At 30.9% G+C, this 22031-nt stretch overlaps 2 protein-coding genes across 6 annotated transcripts in view; one reads left to right on the top strand and one right to left on the bottom strand.

The window, feature by feature from the left end:
- Positions 1-22031, bottom strand: part of Nelf-E (negative elongation factor E) — a 64687-nt gene that overhangs the window by 21653 nt on the left and 21003 nt on the right. Inside the window, exon 5 of one of the 2 annotated variants that reach the window (XM_070112277.1) lies at positions 8764-9267. The exons of the other annotated variant lie outside the window; for it this stretch is intronic. The gene's annotated coding sequence lies outside the window, so the exon portion shown is untranslated. The remainder of the gene's footprint in view (positions 1-8763; positions 9268-22031) is intronic. 2 annotated transcript variants of the gene reach the window in all.
- LOC106616609 (uro-adherence factor A) overlaps positions 1-22031 on the top strand; it is a 46452-nt gene that overhangs the window by 4737 nt on the left and 19684 nt on the right. For 2 of the 4 annotated variants that reach the window (XM_036360553.2, XM_036360549.2), the window contains exon 3: positions 5568-5639. The exons of 1 other annotated variant lie outside the window; for it this stretch is intronic. In XM_036360553.2, coding sequence (XP_036216446.2) covers positions 5568-5639 — 72 coding nt within the window. Of the gene's footprint in view, positions 1-5567; positions 5640-17179; positions 17298-22031 lie in introns of those variants that run through there. One more of the 4 variants, XM_036360561.2, reaches the window with a different exon arrangement.

The raw sequence follows: 22031 nt of genomic DNA, 5'->3' as shown, positions 1-22031 counted from the left end.
AGTAACTTATACAAAAGCTCGTAGATAATGACAGCCAGTTTAAGATGCCAGACTTGTAAAAAATTTATCATTTCGTTTGTTTATTTCGAGGCAATTAAATATATGCATGCCAGTGTACATATGTATGTACTCGGCTATGTATAATCGCTTGTGACCGGCATCGACACCAAGAAGACAAACTTGAAGTGCTAAGAATGCATTTACTGCGAACAGATATGTATATATAAATGTAGCTACATATACATATGTATACCATATATTTTTAGCAAATTGATTGTTTTCCTTTTTATCTTCTTGTTTAATTAAAAATCAGACAAAAAGTTGAATGTTTGCTTTTTTATGCACACAGCCTGTGAACAGAGACACACAAATCTATAAATATACATATGTGCATACAGTCAACTTATTTATACTTGAATCTACAGACATTACGGTGAGCTCAGCAAATTACATGAGAAAATAAATATAGAATGTGTTGAAAATCAATTCAAGGGAAATGCGACAAAATTATGATATCAGATAGTTAAGATTCAAATATAAATACAAATGTTTAACATTCACAAATATACCATCTGATCAAAGTTCAACCGGACTGACAAAAAGAAATACATTTTCCGGTACTTTAATAAAAATCTTTACTATCGTCTTGAAAATATGCTCCTGAGCTAATACAAGCATATGTTTAATCCAATTTTCTATACACTTGTTAGAAGCCTCGGTCTTTAATTCCTTCAGCGAATTTAAATTTTTTCGGTTTCGTCTCACTTTTGAAGCGCCATTCGCTAGATTGTTGGACAGTTTCGACGTCATATTCATAAACTCATGTCTCATCACCATTAATGATGCATTTGATGAATAGAGGCCTCAGCTACGTTGTGAGGCATCTCTTTTGCGATCTATACTCGTCGTCATTTTTGCAAAAGAATCAGGTTATTTAGTACTATGAGTCTAGCATTGACACGCATTCTACCCAAAACATTAAACAAATGTGTTGAGTCGATCCATAAGAGCTGTTGAGATTCCCTGTAATAATCGCCAGACAAACTTTTCTTGTCGTAAACAAACGGACATAAAAGAAAGATTGTACCAACCTAGAAAAAAAAAATTGTAGTTTCCACGTGTAGTTTAGCTGAACCAGCCCGGGTCAAATTTGATCAGATGGCATAATTTAAAAAAAGTAGGCAATTGAGTTTTAGTTTAGGTCAGTTCCAAGTCAGTGGAAGTACCAATTGATTTGAAAAATAAAAGCAATTAGCGAAAGTTAAAACATATCTAATTGTCAAACTCTAGAAGGTATAAAAAGCGTCTATACTTCGTAGTTTAGTGCTCCTTTCAAATGGGAAAATCCCCGCAGTTAGCCTTTCGTAATTATTGCATATTTATTTCATGGAGGTTTATACTGGTACTGTTTATATTGTTTGATTTAGATTGTCATTGAATTTGACGTACATAATTAAGGAAAGAGAATAAAGACGAATAAATTTCCATCCGATGATGCGGTCATGAAATGTAGAGAGGTCATTGAAAATGTTGATACTTTTAGGCTCCTAAGTTGCCAATTTTAAAACGATAGAATAAACTGCCATGATGAAAGGAAATTTGGCACGAGAATTTAATTAGTCGAATTTTTCTGTTTCCATAAGATAGGCACAATTATCCTGAACATTTATATAATATTTGCTCTGATTAAACCAAGAATTAGTTCTTAGTCGGATAGAACAAATTGGATAAGTGGATAGCCAGTGGCTCTATAATGTTCCGGCATCAAACATTTTATCATACAAAAGCATTTAATTGAAATATGCGTTTTTAGATATTATAATGATTTTTCAGAGACTAAAGAACACAAAAAAAAAAAAATAAGCTAGTATGGTACTTATCCGATTTGCACTGTACTCACTATCATATAAGTATTGTCAAAAAACTCTGCTTTATAGCTCGTTGACGTAATACCCAGTGTATGGGGTAAAAGTTTGCTCATGAGAATATTGTTGTCTGCCTTTCTATAGAGCCATTTAAATAGACATGCTAAATTTAAGGCACACCATAATACTCATAACGTACATATAAATTTATGTATCCCTGTACGTGACCGGCTTATTATCTAAAAGGTGATTATGTTTACTGTTGCATAGTTTTTATTTTGTTTTTCTTTTTTGTTTTTGTGATCAACAGAAACAAAACTCACAACATAAACAATAGAACCGCTTGAACATTGTACTTAAATACAATATGTTTACGGTGAGAAAGGCAACACAAACACTCGTAATGTGCGGCAAAGTGTCATGCACTTTGTTGCATGAGTTAATTCATCATATTTGCACTCAATAATATGAAAAACCGCATATCGTTATTAAATGGCAAAAAAATATACGCCATAATATCCATAGCCGCAACTATTGTGGTAGATAAAATATATTTGCTATTAGTAAAAAGCCAATTTGAAATTTAAGTGGGCATAACTTAGCCACAGGTAAACCTAATGCGGTGCAATTGAGTATTTATCTAGAAATTAGCAACTTATGTAGTTGCAAGAGATTTCTGGGTGTTAGGTAACAAGTGAATATACTAGACTGAGCTAGCGGATTTATACGTTTATATTTTTCAGAAATCATAACCAATATTCAAGTCTTGGGAAAAGATTTTTTTTTTCTGAACGGATGGTAGCTCTTTTAAGCAACTTTTTTTTTGTGCATTAAATATCATTAATTTCATATCAGTAATTTTTTGCTTTATTATTATAATGCTATATCTATTTAAAATTTTTGATATATTGGCAACCCTGTTCCAACTCATACATAAATTCAATCAATTGTAGAAATGTACAGTGTTATAGCAGCATTTTATAGCAAAATATTACTTTTGTACAAACAGTTTGTATATAAAATCAGGTGGCAACCACGCAAAATATTATTTTTGTAATACATTTTTACTGTTATATATATTATTTTTCAAATTTGTATTACTTTCGGATGTACCATATTTAACAAAAAAAAAAAATAATAGTCAGTATTATGGTAAATAAATGTGGCAACTCGAAAAACTTGTTTTCGTAAAAAAACCAGTTAAACAGCTAATTTCCAATTAAACGACTAATTTTTTAAATTTTTGTAGTATTTAAAAATGCATTTAATTAAGTATGGTATTCTAATTAAATAAATGTGGCTACTACAAAAACTAATATTTTTGTAATAAAACTCATGAAAATAACTTTTCTTTAACTTTCTCCATCAACTTATTTTTTTTATATTTTAATATGATTTAGAGATATTTTTTTATAAAATACTAGAATTAAATTCACGTACCTTTACAACATTTAGTTTTTAGTTTGTGAGTTTGTGTTCGGAAAACCGATAATTGCTCATTTTTGAAATACATTGTAAATATCGAGCAAGAAGTTTTTTAACGGTAGTTGTATTCAGCCGATACGAGTGCAAGCCCGTGGTCAAAAACCGATCCATCAAATAACCGCACTATCAAAAGCGGTTCAGCAATAAATACTATATTGATCAACATTGTGTCGATCACCATTTGGCTGTCAGATGTTAATGCAATAAAAGCGTTTTATCTGTTTTAGAATTGCTTTAGTTGCTTTCTAGTTTTGTTTACTTGTTGGCAATCGAAAGTATTGTAAATTAACCAAAAACGGAAAGAATATCGAAAATTTGTTTTCAATCAACAGCCATTTCAATGTTCAAACAGAGAAGAATTTCAAGTATTTTCAATCAAATACCTTAAAATATGCACATTCAATTGAGTTTGGGTTTAAATTTGCATTTTTAAATAAGTTGAGTTCAAGGAAGCGAGTTTAAGAAAAACACGTACGATTAGATTGCAGAAATTGTATAAAAATTAGCGATAATACGATAAGAAAATCGTGCATAATTTGAGAAACAAGAGAAGTAGATTTAAATTTGTATGTATTTATTATTATGATTGCCACACTTGACTCCATTTCGTTATGAAAATTTTGAAACTAGATTTACGATCACGGATTCTAGAAGTAAACATACTTAATAATTCGGGAATGATCAGCGTAAGGAGTAGTAAAAAGAAGTCCATTATTTTTGTATAAAATTCAAGTTTTTATTTGGGATAGTTAGAGTGATCCGATTTCGTTCAAATATGCCCCGTCAATGACCGAATGAGATTTTATTATGACACTGTCATAGAAACCCTCGACCTTATTGGCAAATAACTGAGAGAGTCGATTTTCACAAGCTCTCTAAATTAAATCAGCAGAATAATTTTAAATAAATATTAATTATTAGAGGAGTAAGGCAACTTTGCATCGCAAACTCGGGTTTATTGGTAATTTCGGTGTTTAACATTAAACATCACTTACCAACACGGAGCTAACTAAAGAAAAACTCTAATATTGCTATACTACCAAGGACTTTTCGCTGACCTCAGAACTCCAGAAAATTGTAACTAGAAAAAATTTGCTGAGACTCCCTTTATTGAATAATAATATTAAATATTTTCTTTAAAACTATACGTACTTTTTAGCTTCCCTGTCATCCCACATTGTCATTTTGGAGATCTAGATCATATTATCAGAATATAATATTATATAAATATCTGCCCCAAGGTAGGCTGTAATATTTTTCGAGATTTCCAATGAAAAAAAGCATATTTAAATATTTGTAGAAGTTTTTCGACTGTGAGTGGAAACCAATATGGTCCTGTTCGAAGTAGAAAAAAAAATTGCGAAACATTTTCTTAGCTTGTCGCAAATTACTCTCTAAAAACCGTTGGGGCTGAGAGAGAAATTACTATACTTAGAGTCTTAGGTCAGCCGAGGCAAATCGAAAATTATAGGAGCTTTTCTCACTACTTATGGGTATTTATAACCTGAAAAAGGGTGTCACAATTCCGTTAGCAGTTGAGATACCGATAAACCCCGTATAATCCTCAATTAATCAAGTTATACCACTATAACCACTAAAAAATTGTGCGAAAAATACTGTAAAGGTATAAAACACAATTAAACAAGTAGAAAAAAATAGTGAATAATATAATAAGGCCAATGGAAGTTATTTTGAAATAATTCTCTTCTTCTAAAATCAAGCTTTTCTATTTCAGTTGGCACATGAATCACGTAATCTAATTAAATAGCAACAACGAACAGGGCAAATGATTTACACTCAACAATAAGCGTTGCTTTTGCCGATTTGTGGTTAAAAGCATGTAGAATTTCTAAGCTTCTAGGCTTCTAATAACAACAGTAAATCACATGTTCAATTAGCGTCCATCAAATTGATCGATGGGCAAAGTAAATATGAGAATTAACAAAGAATTCAACTGTGCCAAGCAAGAAGATGCTACAGATAAGCAGCAAGTGTAGACGGCAAAGAAAGCTTTGAAAATGTAAATTGCGTACAGTTTGTGCTAAAAGTGCTGCTCCATTTAAAAAATAAAAAGTGTTGGGCTGTTTAAACGCAAATATGATTATTGGTTTATTTATTTATTAATTAAACTTAGAAACAGCGGTGTGAAAATTTATGTGTATTAAATATTTGAAAGTATTTTTAAAAACATAATTTAATATTTTGAATTTGTTACAGAGTTAAGCGACGCGAGTGGGGTATGTGGCGCAACATTAACAAGATTTTTGGTTTGCATGGCACCAGTAATGGGTAAATTATACAGAAAAAAAAGTGTCATATAAGTAAAAACTAAATTACTTAGTAATTTTGTAAGTTCAATGTGTCCGTGTGCACAAATGTGGAACAAAATTCGTTTTAATGTTGTTCGAGTAAATTAAATGCTGTTGGCAACGTGTAAATACATTCATTAAAATACATTTATCGACATACATATGTATATATGTACATATACTCATTTGTAATTGAAAATGTATATTTGTTTGCTAAGTATAATATAATACATATATGCATACATACATTTATTTATGTAAATTGCATATTAGGGTGGGTCAGTTGCTTAATTTACTTTCATATTTTCTCCTTTGGAGCTTAGAAGATTAAAAAATACTATGACTTTACACCACAATTTGCCTTGGAAACCCTTTTTCTTTGTCTGAACTGGACAGTTTTTAAACCACTTACAAAGAACACTATAAGAACACTGCATAATCATACATTATTTATAAAGGTTATAGTAAAAGCGAGCTTTGTTTACTTGGCTTCAATAACTGGCAAAAATTGTTCAAAATGTGCTAAATGTGTGGCAAGTCTATTTAATTTATTTTAAGGGTTTCAAAGTTGTCAATGACTGAAAGCTCTAATTTGATACTATAATTCAATAGTGGAGGTCAACGCCACTATTCGGGCAAAAATCTTTGAAATCAAAGTAGAGTTAAATAAAACTAACAATAGATTAAAACTTTTAAAATATAATTTGCTTTTTTGTTTTCTTGTCTCTTTTGACAGTTATAATCTGTGGGCTTACCAATAAAAAACTTGGTTACAAAAAAATTTAAAAAAAATGAAAAATTCCTAAATATACCATCTCATCAAATGTTACCCAGACTCGGCATCGATAAATATATTTTCCTAGATTGGTACAACTTTTTTATGTTCGGGTGAAGTTTGATCTCATATGTCACTTAGTGTGACGGCTTTTTGTTTACGACGAGAAAAGTTTGTCCAGCGATTTTTACCACGAAACACAACGAGTTTAGTAGAAATTTCGTTTCAATCGAATCGTGGCTACGGAAACGTTAAGAATGTTGCAGAAGTGTTTTAGGGAGTCTAATTTGGCTCTTGCGAGTCGTCCATCCACCTCTGCTAATGAAGATAACGTCGAAAAAGTTTAAGAAACAGTGTTTGAAAATTGTTGTGTTGGCATCAGAGCATCAGATATTTATCAATAATTTGTTAATATTTTGAGTATGAAGCGTGTCAATGCTGATGACTCCTATCAAAGACCTGAAGTTTTCGCAAACACGATGTCGTGTATAGATCGCAAAAGAAGTGCTTGGCAACATAGCTGGGTTTATGAATATGACGACGAAACTGTTCCACAATCTAGCAAATGAGACGAAACCGAAAAAACCAAAAGTTCGCTGAAGGCACTGAAGGGCCATCAGAAGCCTATTGTGAATGCGATTAAAATACTTGAAAATGTAGTTTTTGTTTTGTCAGTCTGAGTGAAATTTGATCAGATGGTATATGTTATTTCAATAACAATATACTAATGTTTAGCGAATGTTAATAAAGAGGTATTTTTAATAATTATTTAATTTTTTTTCAAAGAATATTTTATATCAAAAAAAATTCAAAATTTTTTAAGGAAAAAGTGATTTTTTTCAATGGTTCGAAAAAAATTATGTTGTTAGAGGAATAATTTTACAGTTAATTAAAACTTTTTAAGGATTAAAAATTCTACAGGATTAAGGTTAAAATACAGTGCACTCGTGAAAACTCGACTTAAATAAAACCATACGTGTACGTGTTAACGAATTGTTCGAGTCTTCGAATATTATTTATTTTAATGTATTTATTCGTTTTATCACTTTTTATACTTATAACTGTATAATTTTTCTTGCATAATTCAAAATATTAGAATTCTGCGGTTTGCTGTTTAATGATTCATGACCAGTTTATTCAAACAGATATAACTTTTATTTTCTTAAAGAATAATAATTAATAATTTCTAATTTTTAGAAAAAAAGCAGTGATTTTTGTTTGACGTTTCTTATTTTTGACCGAATTCGTTACGACCTTTTCGCGCAATGTTAACTCTTTCAGCAGTTGAACATTGTATAGCTTTGCTAAAAACTAATACCACTTCGGATGAACTTATGCGTTGTGTTGTTTATGGTTCATTTTCACCTTTAGCCTTAATAAAAATTTATTGTTGTTAATCATGAGTTTTTTTTTTATTTTCAATCACCACCATACCTCAGGGTTTAAGACTGCGAGACTATTTGCAGTTTCTTTAGCCAAACTCTTAGCTTCTGCTTCCATTTGGTATTTCAAAACACTAAGCGCAACGTCATCTTCGTCATCGTCTTTCTGGTTGGCAAAGTTTAAAAGCTTTGTCCAGCACATCACCAAAGTCTCTTGTCTGAACTTATTCTAAGCTCCATTAAAAAATATGTTAGAGGATCTCTAAAGTTAAGTTTTTTCATTGATTCGACCAAATCGTATTCATCGGCTGCCAATAGAGAATTTCGATAATGTCACTTGGTTATTCTTATTATTATTTATTATATATATCTGAAAATCTCTCAAAAATGGTATCTAATAACTTCAAATGGGTAACTTTATGTCCGATTTTATTATTCCTGGTACCTTTATTCTAAACATAATCTACATAACTCTTTTAACGGCAAACCCTAAGCTGATGAGTCAATAAAAATATACACACCCTCATATATTGCAACTATGTTTTACGTAGAGCATAGAGATCCGCTGAAACCTTTCACAATATTTAACCTCGCACACTCCTGATAAACATTGCACTGTGCTAATCAATACTACTTTCTTTACTATGCATTTCCACAAGAAAATTTTGCTTCGTTCAATTTTGCAACTTTCATCTTTAGACTTATATACACCCTTATATGCATATACATATACGAGTACAATACTATGCATACGTATGTACATATGTAGTGGGAGGCAATGAGTTATGAAGTTAAACGTGTGCCAAGTAAATGTGCCAAACATAATTTTAAATTGGTCATCAAAGCACAATTCAGCACAATTCACTCGGGCAAATTTACGCCAAAATAAACACATATACATACATACAAACCTATATATACAGATATATGCTTTCTGAAATACTTACATAGTCATTACACATATGCCAACAGCTAAAATGTGGTGAGCGTTGAAAATTTGTCTGGCTGGTGTCCGCATTTATGAAAATGTGTCATCAAATATCACTCTCAGAACAGTCACACACGCACACAAATGTAGATACATCAACATAAAGCACCAAGATCATGTTGATGAGGCTCTTGTGTGTATATTTACATTGTACAGTATGTACAAGTATATATGTATGTACATCGGTACACATTTTCGCCTTCGTTGGTCACTTATTGTGGGTGGGTGGATGCTTGGGCGATGATGTCTCCTGCTAACGGTGCTTACGAGCAGTTCGCTTATAACTATACAATATATTATATATAGTATATATCTATGTATGTAAATTACAATGAGCAGTGTGAAGCCTGATTGAAACGCAATCTTTTTAACGCCGGAAAGAGAATTTATTTTTGTCGCAATTTTCCGCTGATGTGTCTTCATATTCAAACATAACTATATGAATGTATGTCATTTGTTATATCTACAAGTATACATATAATTTTTGTATTACTAAATGACTTAAAGGAGATCTTTCAAACTTTCGCTGTTAGTTCAATTTTTTTTTTTGAAATACAGAAAGAGCTTTCTATTATAAAGATATATTATATTAATATTTTAAATTAAATTTTGTAATTATATCAAATCAAGATTCTTAAGGAAGGTTGAAAATCACTGTTTCGCGTATCACTGGCCAGAAGGTCTGGACCGATTTCAAATAATTTGGTCTTATTTTAAAATATACTAAAACTTTATTAAGATAATTCACACATTTTATAATCGGCAGTAAGTCATACAGAATAACGACAATTTCTATATATATATATATATATATTTTTAGTACCAGATCACATTATTAGAAAGATGGGGCCTATTTGCGACGACTGACTGCAAACGAAAACTACACATGATATTCGCACAACATTTTTTTATTTTTTTATTTCGATAACTATGTCTTAAACTAGAAAATAGAAAAAAAAAACATTTCAGTCAAAACTCTGCTTTTGAGACTACTGCCGGTGCGTTCAAAGTCGACTTCTTGCCGAGAAATATAAGGTTCAAAACCAAAAAAAATTTTTTAAATTAATGTTTATAACCTCAATATGATTAGATATTGACTGTTTTAAAATCTGACAAAATGCCTGGGATTTAAAATCAGTATTTTTTCGACAATGTTTTTCAAGCTAAAAATCGAAAAAAAAGATTTTTAAAATGCTTGTGTCGAAACATAGCAAGAAGCTTTGTGAATTAGTAACAATTTACAGATTTGAAATATTTTTTATAGTTTACGGCGAATCATGCCAAAACGAAAAAAACACTTTTTTTTAAAAAACGCGCTTAAAACTGACTGAGCGACGGAAATAGTCAGCGTGGTGCCTGGTTTGAGGATTGATATCTCGTATATAGAACATTCTTTCGAACAAATACTTTATAGGACATATTTTTAGTTGTATATGGAATAAAAATATGCAAAAAGAAACCTATTGTCATCATCATTATTAAGATGAAATTTATATGTTAAAAATGTGGTTCGAATACTCGAGTTGTTGCTGATATATGAAATATCACCTTTGAGATATCGATTTTAGATTAGGAATCAAAAAGTATATCACAAACTTTAAAACAGTATCTATTTGAACTCAGTGGTTGGATGGAATTTGAAGCTTGGTTTTTTTTGGAATTTTTTTGTAATAAATTGTAGTGTATGGCGAGTCTAAGAATTGCATATAAATTTTATGACTTCTTCTAAAATAGCCCACACTTTTAACACAGTCTAAACTGCCACAATAAGATACCACAGAGATCAAATTTATAAATGGTATCTTTAATTTCAACTTTAATCGCACAAAGTTTAGCTCAATAAAAACTAATTATTGTGATTATTATTATAAATATTAATAGTATTCGGTTGCGCGCGTTTTCAGTTAACGCTTACTTTTATATTTCTCTCTTTAATTTTTATTATGAAACTAACTCACAAGTATTACCAGTTCCAGTATGAATTATGCAGATTAAGGCAAGCATTTCGAATACTTAATAGAATTTATTGTTGTTTTTGTTAATAGAAGACTACAGAAACTTAAAAAGTTGGTTGTGTTGCTGTTAGTAAGTTACTGACTACGCTTTTGCAAGAATGTGCAATACTTAGTGCCAAAGTGATTTACATTCAGAGATCAAAAGTGCAATTTAATAGACCATTATATATAACGGATAATTGTTTTGGAATACAACAACAATACAAATAAATAAAGACCAACTGTAGTAGTATAATTGATCTTGGTCAAGGCGAGTGATTGGAATAAGTTCTCAAATTGCAGCAATACATTTTTTTCAATTGCAAGTGAAGAAAAATCTTTATAAATTTTTTTTTAGAAAAAAAAAATTGTTTTTTTTTAAGTTAAAGAAACAAATATTAAAAAATTAAAAAACAAGAAAAAAACATTAACTTTGGTTGTACCGTAGCTATAATATCATTCGCAAATAAAAAAGTTGCCTTACAAGAACCTGATTTTGATCAGTTTGCTTGTATTGCAGCTATACTAGTATGCTAAAATAGTCTAATCTGAACCATTTTTTTGGGGGGCGCTGCTCTGGACAATAATCTGTGCCAAATTTGGTGAAAATATTTTGCTAAATATGAAAGTTTTCTATACAAAAATTTGATTTTGATCGATCAGTTCGTATGGCAGCTATATGCTATAGCTAACCGATATCGGCGGTTCCGACAAATGAAAAGCTTCTATTGATTTGTTTATAAGCCTATTTGTGTATTCATATACATATGTACTACATATATATGCATATTTTTGGTCATTCTTCAAAATCACACATTTCATTGATAAGTATTTCTTAGTTAAAAGCTCGTTTTAAATATAATTTCCCTCATCACATCACATTTTAGTACAATTGTTGCTTGTTGTTGTTATTGTGCATCATTTATATTTAGTAAACTGCGTTGACGTTGTTGGCACAACAATTTAGTTTATTCATGTCATCGGCCAAAGATGAAATGAAATGAGTCGAAATGTGGGAGCTACACTAGCAAAAACAACAACAAAACAAACAAAAAAGATTGCTGAGAAATTGGCACAGAAATGTAAAAAAAAATTATCAGCAAGCGAAGAATACACTTATTTATATGTATATAGCACGTTCTTGCTGAAGCTTACAGCCCACATTCGTGAGAGACGATACAATAAAGAGCGAACCAAATATTTGGACGCCACAAAACCTAAGCTATTCGCTCCCACAATAAAAAATAAAATTTTTTTTTTTTTACTTTTTTTGCTGAAAGCTCAATTTTTGCTCATCATCACAAAGCTTTTACTGATAAGCACACTTTTATTTAGTTGTCATTCTCTCATTAATTTAATGACCTGATCGCGAGCAACAAGTTTGCGTGCTGCTCTCTATAAGTATTATATATGTATGTATGCATGTTGTAGACAGGTAAACAACGGTGAATCGTGCTTTGAAAGGGGTTGTTAGGCCCTGAGCTAAATTTTTTACGTATGTACATACGTGATGCTGATGACCTTGAAAAGCTCTTGTCAGAATTTGGAAATATTGATGCTGATCGCGTGTGCAGGAGAATACGTGGGAATATTTTCGAAAATGATGACAACAAAAACAGCAATTGTTTTTGTTTTTTATTTCCAAAAATGTCAAGAACCCAATTACTGATAAGGTAGTTTCGACTAAGTCTAAGGTCGGACAATAATATAGAAGCAAACATAAAATGTTATGTCATCGGAAAGCTTCTCAATTTTCTTATCAGATGATCAGTCATGATCATGTTAGATCAGATGTCATGTTATTTATAGAAGTCTTATACTAAGTAAGTGATACTATTCAGTTCATACACATTGTTTTTACATGAACTTTTTGGAAAGAGAGGAATGATGATTTGAACATATATATTTGAGCTCTGTTCGTTTGATTTGGAATTCGGCATATGTAAGTAGTTCCATACTTCTCGATTTTTCTAAGACTAGGGTTCAATACGTAAGTGTGATATCTGAGTTACCAGCAGGTTTTTATGAAGAAGAAAATTACTTGACTCTTTAAAATAAATAAGAAAAAGTACTTGTTAGCAATTCTTGAATTTAGACGTGGAATCAGATTTTAAAATCTGATTAAATAAGTTTTATTGTATAGAAAAAATAAATTAAAAAAGAAAGTTTGGGTGCAGCTCTAAGAGAGCATGTCAACTTAAATTTTTTGAGATACCCATATTTGGTATATAGGGTGATGGAGAATTGTGAATCTTTGTTTAGAATCTATTAATGCTTAAATAAATATTAATCAATTTCACTAAGAGATCTCACCTATAGTATAAGATCTGACCTTTCAAATAGACAGTAGGAAGGACTTATTGGATTATATGATGGGTAGGGAAGCTATGGGTCTAATTCTAACTTTTTTTATATCTACATTGAGGCTTGAGTTATCTATCTTTTAAAACGTGTTTCGTTTTTTTGAAATGTAATAAGAATGTGATGATAACGCATTCCGTTTAAATTGGTCAAGTGGAGTATGGTATATGAAATTAATGATAAAATATATTATATAATTTATACAAGTCGACGGCATTAGGTCTAATTTTCAACAGATGGGGGAACAAACAGACATTTAATTCGTCATCATCCTTATCATTTTGACATACATAACCCTATATTAATCTATGTTATTTCGGGGTGTTACACACAACTGCTGGTAGGCTATTACGCACGGTGCAAATATTTAACTGTTAGCTACGTGACTAAAAACCAAACATAAAGCCTATATACATATATTAGAAATCTATTTTATTGACGAACATGTTGAGCGATACGAAAGCATAAGTTTATTTCATAAGAATTTTCAAATTAATCAATTATTTTCAAACGGAAAAATTTGGTAAACATGATCAGTTGTTGTTAAACAGAACAACGTATTGAGTGATTGCCATGCTACAAAAATACAAATACATTTTTTACAATCGAAACATGCGTCATAAATTGAAAGAGAAAACCGTCCAAGTAACTCGAAAACGTATAAGGTGTGTGCCAAATTTTGTTATTATTTTCAAAAATGCATTCATAACCTATTAAAACCATTCGAGTTAGAAATTCATGAATTTCGCTGCATTTGTGTTGTAACAAATACATATGTTATGATATGAGAATATTATGGCAACACAAGCAATTAAAGTATTACTTGTAAGCACGTTTATGTCCAAAATATGGTTGTTTGAACTCTCCAAAAATTAGCTAGAAAATTGTGTGCTTGTTTATGGAAGTTTAGTCAAACAAGTGCCATAAACTATTTTAAATTTGATATTATACATACATACATCAAAAAGAATATAGTTTTGTATGTCATAAATAAAAGTTCTTACTTGTTTGGTTTACAGAAAATCATTTGGGAGGATTCGTTTCTAATAATACTTTATTATATCGATTTTATAGATTAAAGGATTTCTGTATATAAGAATTTTGTTTGCGTCTGTTTTTTGAAATTGAAAATTCTTAACTCTTTGTATACTAGATTAATACTCTATAAGAGTACATACATGCTCGTTCAGGTGAAACGATTATTTCTATCGAAAATATAGTACTTATATATCGATGAAATGAGAAAGGAAACAATGAAGTACAGAAAGAAATTACCATGTATTGAAAAATAATACTACCATACAAATAACGATCACTTACTATCAAAAAATGATAAAAATATAAAAAATAAAACATAACGCTTTTTTATCGAAAAATTAAGAAAGATAACAATTTTTGTTCAAAATAACGAAATATAAATGTGAAAATAACGATAACTTATACGAAAATAATAATAATAAATGTCTAAAATAATGAATTATATGATATATTTGATAATGACGAAAAATAACTATCAAAGCAGCGAATATTTTTTATTGTAATTTTAATGTTATAATCACAGAACAACGATGAAATACAATCGAAATATCAAACAATAATATGATTAAAAGCAATCATATTTTATAAAAATGGGAAAACATTTTTGAAATTTAGCTAATAAACATAACGCTCTATTTTGATAAAAAAAAAAATTAACATAATATCGATAATAACAATTAACTACAATCGAAGTATTTTAAAATAATATTATTAAAATAGCAATCATATTTGATAAAATGTGAAAATATAGATTAAATTTAACTGATAATAAAAAATATCGATAAGAATATCAATCACAAAATATCGAAAAAAACAGAATATTATTTATCGATTTAAATAAAACTCACAAATTATCGATTAATAAGGTCGAAAATACTTTGATCCGATTATAAAGATTAGATCATAACTTTTTATGAAAAGAGTAACCGTCAAGTTGACCGATATTTTTATGTCAATACACATATTAGTAGAATAATTTGCATGTCAGAGAAGCCCTACTATATACATAATTACACGTCTATAAACATATTGTATATACAGCGTCTACCAATAGGGATGACGTCATTTTGACGGCTCGTGGCGGCCATGTTTGTTTACGGATTTGTGTTACGGAAATCAACGCATGGAAATTGTTCACAACTATTACGCAAATTAACGTTTTCCGGTGGTTGCTATTTTTTTCATCGAAAAATCATGTTCTCGATGAGGCCCATTTCGGGCTTAATGGCTTCGTTAACAAACAAAATTGTCGCTATTGGGGTGAGTCAAATCAAATCAAAAACGCAATTGTATCCCCAGTAATTGACCGTTTGGTTCGAATTATAGTATGGCAGCATCATCGGACCTTATTTCTTTCGAAATGAAGCAGAAAATGCCATTACCATCAATAGCGAGAGTTATAACAAGATGTTGAGCGAATTTTTTTTCCGGAATTTGATGAAATCGACGCAGACGATCTCTATTTCGAACAAGATGGTGCGCCGACACACTGCGTGTAAATTGTGGCGACTATTTAGTTTCGAGAAATGGCTCCCCAAGTTCATGCGATTTCACGCATATAGATTATTATTTCTGGGTTTATGTTAAATCAAAGCCGAAATTCCTGCCGAAATGCTGTACTGAGCTGAGTTGTTGTGGCATTTTCCTGCCATTTTGTTCAGTTCATAAATATCTGCATAACAAAAAAAAAAAAGGACCAGACCCCATTTATACCAAATTTGAGTGTTGCATTTCATTTTAACATTACGTCGTTCTTGTTGGTAGACCCTTTATATATAAACAGTATCACGAAACGTAAATTTAAGAGATAAATAAATTGAAAATATTTTTTTTTAATAACGAATCGTAGATTGTTGTATAAGAACAAGCACAAGAAATCGGCAATCGCGTAGCTCACCTTGGTGGGAAATCATGCATAACGGACGTAGATATATACATATAAAGGCACAAATAACAAGCGGCAATGTGCATAGAAAAAGTTATATACTGTATATATGTATAATATGTATATATGTATGTATGTAGCCATGTAAGTGGGTAAAAGTCGAGTGCGCGGTGTGTGAAAATCAGCGACGCGCAGCTAACGAAACCGGTAAACCGGTAGCGGGCGACTGGGCAGTTGGGTGGCACCAAACATATATATGTATGTATAAGTATGCACTTGCGTTTCAAATGCACAAAATATTACCAGCACGCGTTTGCATACCAGGCCAATGTACGAATGTGCGGACGTAGGCAAAAAGAATCAGACAGAAGCCCAGCAATCAAAATAAAGAAACTAAAGAAAGAGCCACACAAAAAGAAATTCGAATGTCGTTTGACGCCAATTGATAATATGTTTAAGTTTTTGCGTTGTTTTTGCTGTTATTCTTACGATTTGCTTTTCAAAAATGCCACTATAAGCACATATGTATGCATGTAGGTGTGTGTGTGTGTGTGCGTATTTGTACCTTACAAGTGTACTGCTGCAAATTGCTTCGAATAAGGCGGTCACCGCGCTGTCAGCTGACGGACGGCTGACGTTATTAGCGGCGGCTTGACGATTTAGTTATGTACACAGTTGTTGAGCAGCGTCTTGGTAGTATTCAAAACGCGATTAAACGTTAAACATGTGAAGCCGTCAGTCGTTGAGTCGAGAGACAAATTGCTCAAATTAATATTTATACTTTTTATTTTTTGTTGTTGTTTGAAATACATTACGTTAATTAGTTTCCATTAAGTTTTTTAAGTAATTTTATGTTTGCAATTTTATTTGTTTTGCTGATTATGTAAGAGCGCACAAAGAGCAGTTTGCGAGTGACCACGTGCAAAAAAAAGAAAATTAAAAAAAAAATATTGCAAAAAAATTAAAAAAAAATGTTTTAATTATGAAAAAGAAAATTTTAAAATATATTTTTTTGGAAAAAATTTATGAAAAATAAAAATTTAAAAGAATATTTTGTAATAAAAATAATAATTTGCAAGAAAAAAATTTTTTTTTTAAATTTTGAAAAGAGAATAATTTTTAAAAAAGTATTTGAAAAAAATCGGAAAAGCAATATTTTGAATATTTTCGAAATAAAAATGGTTTATGTGTTCCTGAGTGTGTTGGGAAATTACGGTGAGTGGCTGAGTGACTTAAATTAAAAAAGATAATAAAATTATAAAGTATTAAAAAAAAAATAATTATAAAGTGTTTAAAAATAAATGCAAAATGTCACTGCATTTAAAGACGTATTAGTGATATGAAAAACTGCAATTTAACCTATTATTACTAAAATGTAGAAAATACGAAAAGATTACGTATACGCAGTGGGTGACAAGCCAGAGTCCTTTATATACATATGTACATGCAGACATATGTACACACCCACATGCAAATATATATTTAAAAATAATTCCTTTTTTAAAAATACGCACGTGCCAACATCTCCACAATTACACTACTGGGCACATAAATTACGAAGTGCCGTTAGTTCAAGGTTTAAGTACCCACTAACAATTCTACATACATATGTACGCACATACAAGCATACAATTATATGACTTTTATTATTGTGCGCGTAACTAAGCACGTCAATAGTGTGTCTACTCAGCTGTCCCACAAACGCTATGGAGCGTCAGCCAAAATAAATCACATGCACACACACATACATTCATGCATACAAAAACAAAATTAAACGTATGCAAAGACATGCACGGCGCGTTGTGGGTGCAGTTTGAGTGAAAGTATATTTGTAAAAGTGATGTGTTAACTGTTTACCACTGCCTACATATGTACAAGTATATACAAGGAAATTGTTTGTGTTGTTGTTGTTGTTGCATTGTTTTGCATCATCTTTGCGCATTGAACTTGACTTTGATGCGCCGCATTGACTTTTGTGTAAGAATGCTTTGAAGTTTGTCTGAGTTTTTGTAGCGGAAAAACCCCAAATAAGGAAATACGAGGGCGGTTAGATAAATGAGTGGATAATTTATATGTTGTTTTAACGAAAAATTCGTAAATTGTGCTGCAAATGTGGTGAGGTTAATTTTATGAGTTCATTCTAACAAGTTTAAAAGGTTATAAAATTAAGAACTTTCAGAAAAGGAGGGTGCGTGAGGTGACTATGGCTGTAGATAGAACTGCTGAGCATACATTTAGCACTTGACATATAAAAACCAGATTATGAAAAAGCTAATCACAGGCTAGAACGCGTAACTCTGCCCACTTGATTATGCGTATAACCTTGTGACCACTTCAACTGCGTGTGTAATGATCTGTTTCCAAGATAATCGGGTTTACGTAGCCTTCTGCAACTACAACAACAAAAAGCATATAACGATGGTCTATCACAACAATGAAGACATAATGAAGTGGGGTTTGTGCATGAACAACACCAAGAAGTTCGTGAATTAAAGTGCTGGTGAAGGCAAAATAAAAAATAAAAAGAGAACGTTCGTGTTCTTCCATGCACATTTGTGATGTGAAGTTCTGAAAGGACTGAAAACCCATAAAACCTTCTATTTCTAAGACATTAAGAACTCCAACTCAAACTGGGAAGCAAGCACATTAAAAAAAAGGGGTAAAAGAAGTATGAATCTTTCCATCTCTAGCCGTTTGTTGCAAATAAATAAGCATTATAGAAGAATAAGTAAGGTCAGTAAGTCATAAGCGATGTTTTTTGTTTTTGTCATTCGAAAAAGTACGAAAATATGAAAGAATCACAGATTCAAAATTGAGACAAGCAATTGCATTAAAAGACGAACTGTCAAACTTTAATGGTAATAATAAGAAGAGCCTTCGTCCGTTTTCCTTTCTGTCCAACGCACATAAAAACAGGAATAGGGTCAAACTGTCGTAATCTCTACTTTTCTCATTTTCGGCAAAGTATATGATTTATGTATGTCGACCAATCAGATCACAGAAAAAATTAAAAATAAAACAAAAAAAAAATTGTCTTTATGAGAATTATCAAATTTTTCCGTCGAAATAATTTTTTGAAGACAAAAGACGATTGAAGAAGTTTATAAGTAATAATGACGCAACAACGATCGGTTGTACATATTTTCTAACTTTAGTCTCCTTTCTCCATTATCTTTAAATTAGAAACTACATAAAACGTCTCCGTTATAAATATGCGCATGGGTAAATTTTAAGTATTTAAAAAAAAAAATATGTATGAAAGATAAGGAAAGAGAAAGTAGAGAGACAAAATTCAAAAAACAAAAATTTCTGAGTAAAAAGAACATACTTTCAAGCAACCAAAAAAATAGAAATGTCAATAAAAATTTTACCAACTAATCGAACAAGCCTAGTACTTTAATAATATTTTTGAAATTAAATCATATGTATGAAGACATTTCCGCTATAATGAGCAGAAAGAATTTAATTTCCTCGCACTGCTGTGATTATTTACAGTTTAAGGTTAAAACTTATAAACATTTGCAAAATTAATTTACTTCCAATATGTACGTATGTATGCAAGTATTTCTGTACTAGCCGTAGCTGTTTTCCTTAATTATTATCGTCTTGGCCCATATTTTTTCGGCAAATTCATTGTTAATTAAAAATTGGCGTTGCCAAATAATTGCGACATGTGCAAACAAGTGTGCGTACGTATGTACTATATATGTACATATTTATATGCGTAAAAATAAAAAATAAATATAAAAAGCAAACCCAATTGCATGACATTTATGTATTTTCGTTCGGTCAGAAAAATTAATAAAACTGTCTGTGCTAAATAGCTAAAAATATAAAATACCATTAACGAAATAAAGCGAGCAGATAATGAGGTTGCTTGTTGAACAGAATAAAAAACTAAAACTTTAGAAGTATTCCTTTATATAATTTAAAAAATGCGATATAGTACATCAGATTAATATTTGGTTTGTCAACATATTGTAATTCTAGTAAGAGTTGATTGTGGCATTATCGATTATTTCATTTCACATCTTCGATATTCTAAACAATGTTATCGATAATGAATCGAAATAAAATTTGTTGATAAAAGTTATTAATTAGTGCAAATTTCAAGTAGCTCAGGATTTTTCAAAATTTAATATATTGTTGACACGAAAACCCGGTGAAATACCAGATATATGGCAACACGAATACAATTACTGTAAATTTGAATTCGATAAAATATGATATCTAGCTCCATTTTAAGAATACAAATATTTCTTTTGGTTGATTTTATTCGGTATATATCGGTCAATATCTTGAAAACAACTATCGCAATAAGTATAGAAATGAAGCAGTAATATTTTCAATGTCATGCACTAGAAGATTTTAGTGAGAACCTATTTATACGATACAAATATTATACCATAGCGAAATTTAAGTATATGAAAATAAGACGTTTAGGAGTAATCTCAGGGATCTGGATTTCCCAACCGAAACAAATGCTAAAAAGGAAATCGAACTTGACCTTAATTTTTTATAATATTACTAGATTTTCTGATGGAAGAGTTTGAAGACTGTGTAGGTTTCGGTTAACACTTCAAAAAACTTTTTGAGATTTCTTTAAGGTAATCGAGGTGTATAACAACTGAAGCTTTCGAATTTGGAGTGCGAAAAAATCCTGAAAATGCTCTCCAATCTCTCTTGCATTAAGGGTAATTTACTGTTTTTTATTGCAGTTTCAGCAAGAGAGTGCTATAAGTCATATAGAATATGAAGCCATCAGCTTATTGGGTCGAATTTTTGTTAACCGTATCATATATTATTGGAGAGACAATGGTGACTATGCTTGAAAAATTGGTCATCTGAAAGCTCTTCATAAAACGCATTTACGAAGGCCTTGGCCGAAATTCTGGTCCATCACAAAATGTCATGAACTTTGCGAACTCGGAAAACGAAACTATTTATCTATGTAACGTATAATATAAAATTCCATACCCATAAAAAGCACCCATTACGAAATGGGTTTGTCAAATAAAGTAAACTCGACGATTTCCATTATTTTGCTGATGATGGCGTATTTTCTATTGGTGCCCATCTTTGATGCTTGCTTAAACAATACCGGGTCAAGCAATCATAAAACTGTCTGAGAAGTTTTTTTTAGTACGAAGTCTTATGTTTTTAACGCTGTGTAGCGTAACCCGACCACTTTTATATATCGCGAGATACAGATTACTAAAGCCATCTAATGGAAAACTAATGGATATTTTTTACTAAAACTTGTACACATATATATGTGTAGATTTTTTTTTTTAATTTTATAAAAGAACTTCTTAAGTTTTTTTCCGAAAATATTTTCAATTTTGGTATCAACTTTATAATATTGGTTTGAACAACAAATCCCGTTAGTTTTTTAGGTTCTAGTTGGCTATAGCGCGTGCTAATTATGCATACATAAATATAAATATTTTCTTTTAAAACCACACGCAAAACAGACAAACAGTTCGGAGCAAAAATAAAAAAAAATTTTAAAAATCAAACAAGAACACTCTTTCCAAACAACTGATCTAAATTGGGATTGCATATTTATACATTAAACAGCAGCGAGCTAAACATTGTCTAACCCGAATGGCAAGAGCGTCGGTATGTTTGCGTTTTTACAACTTTTTTTTTATTTATTTTTTCGGCATCACTTTTTTTACATGGATACACATATATTTACTCGGCCAATATTGAGCACAAACAGACCATGTCCAAATTAACTTCTACGTACATATTTATGAGTGTGAGTTGCATGTAAATGGCAATTCAGGAGAGCCGAAGGCGAGCAAGCGGACCACCGACGGACAAACATAAATATTAATAGATATGTATGTGTGTATGAGAAAAGAGCACATAAAACATTCAATGGAGAAGCTAGAAGTAAGTGCTCATGCACATCCAAGAACATACACGGACACACACAGGCGC

This window comes from Bactrocera oleae, chromosome 6 (genome assembly GCF_042242935.1).
Source record: "Bactrocera oleae isolate idBacOlea1 chromosome 6, idBacOlea1, whole genome shotgun sequence".
Lineage (NCBI taxonomy): Eukaryota > Metazoa > Arthropoda > Insecta > Diptera > Tephritidae > Bactrocera > Bactrocera oleae.
The sequence above is the reverse complement of the archived record's forward strand: the minus strand, read 5'-3'. Positions and strand labels throughout refer to the sequence as shown.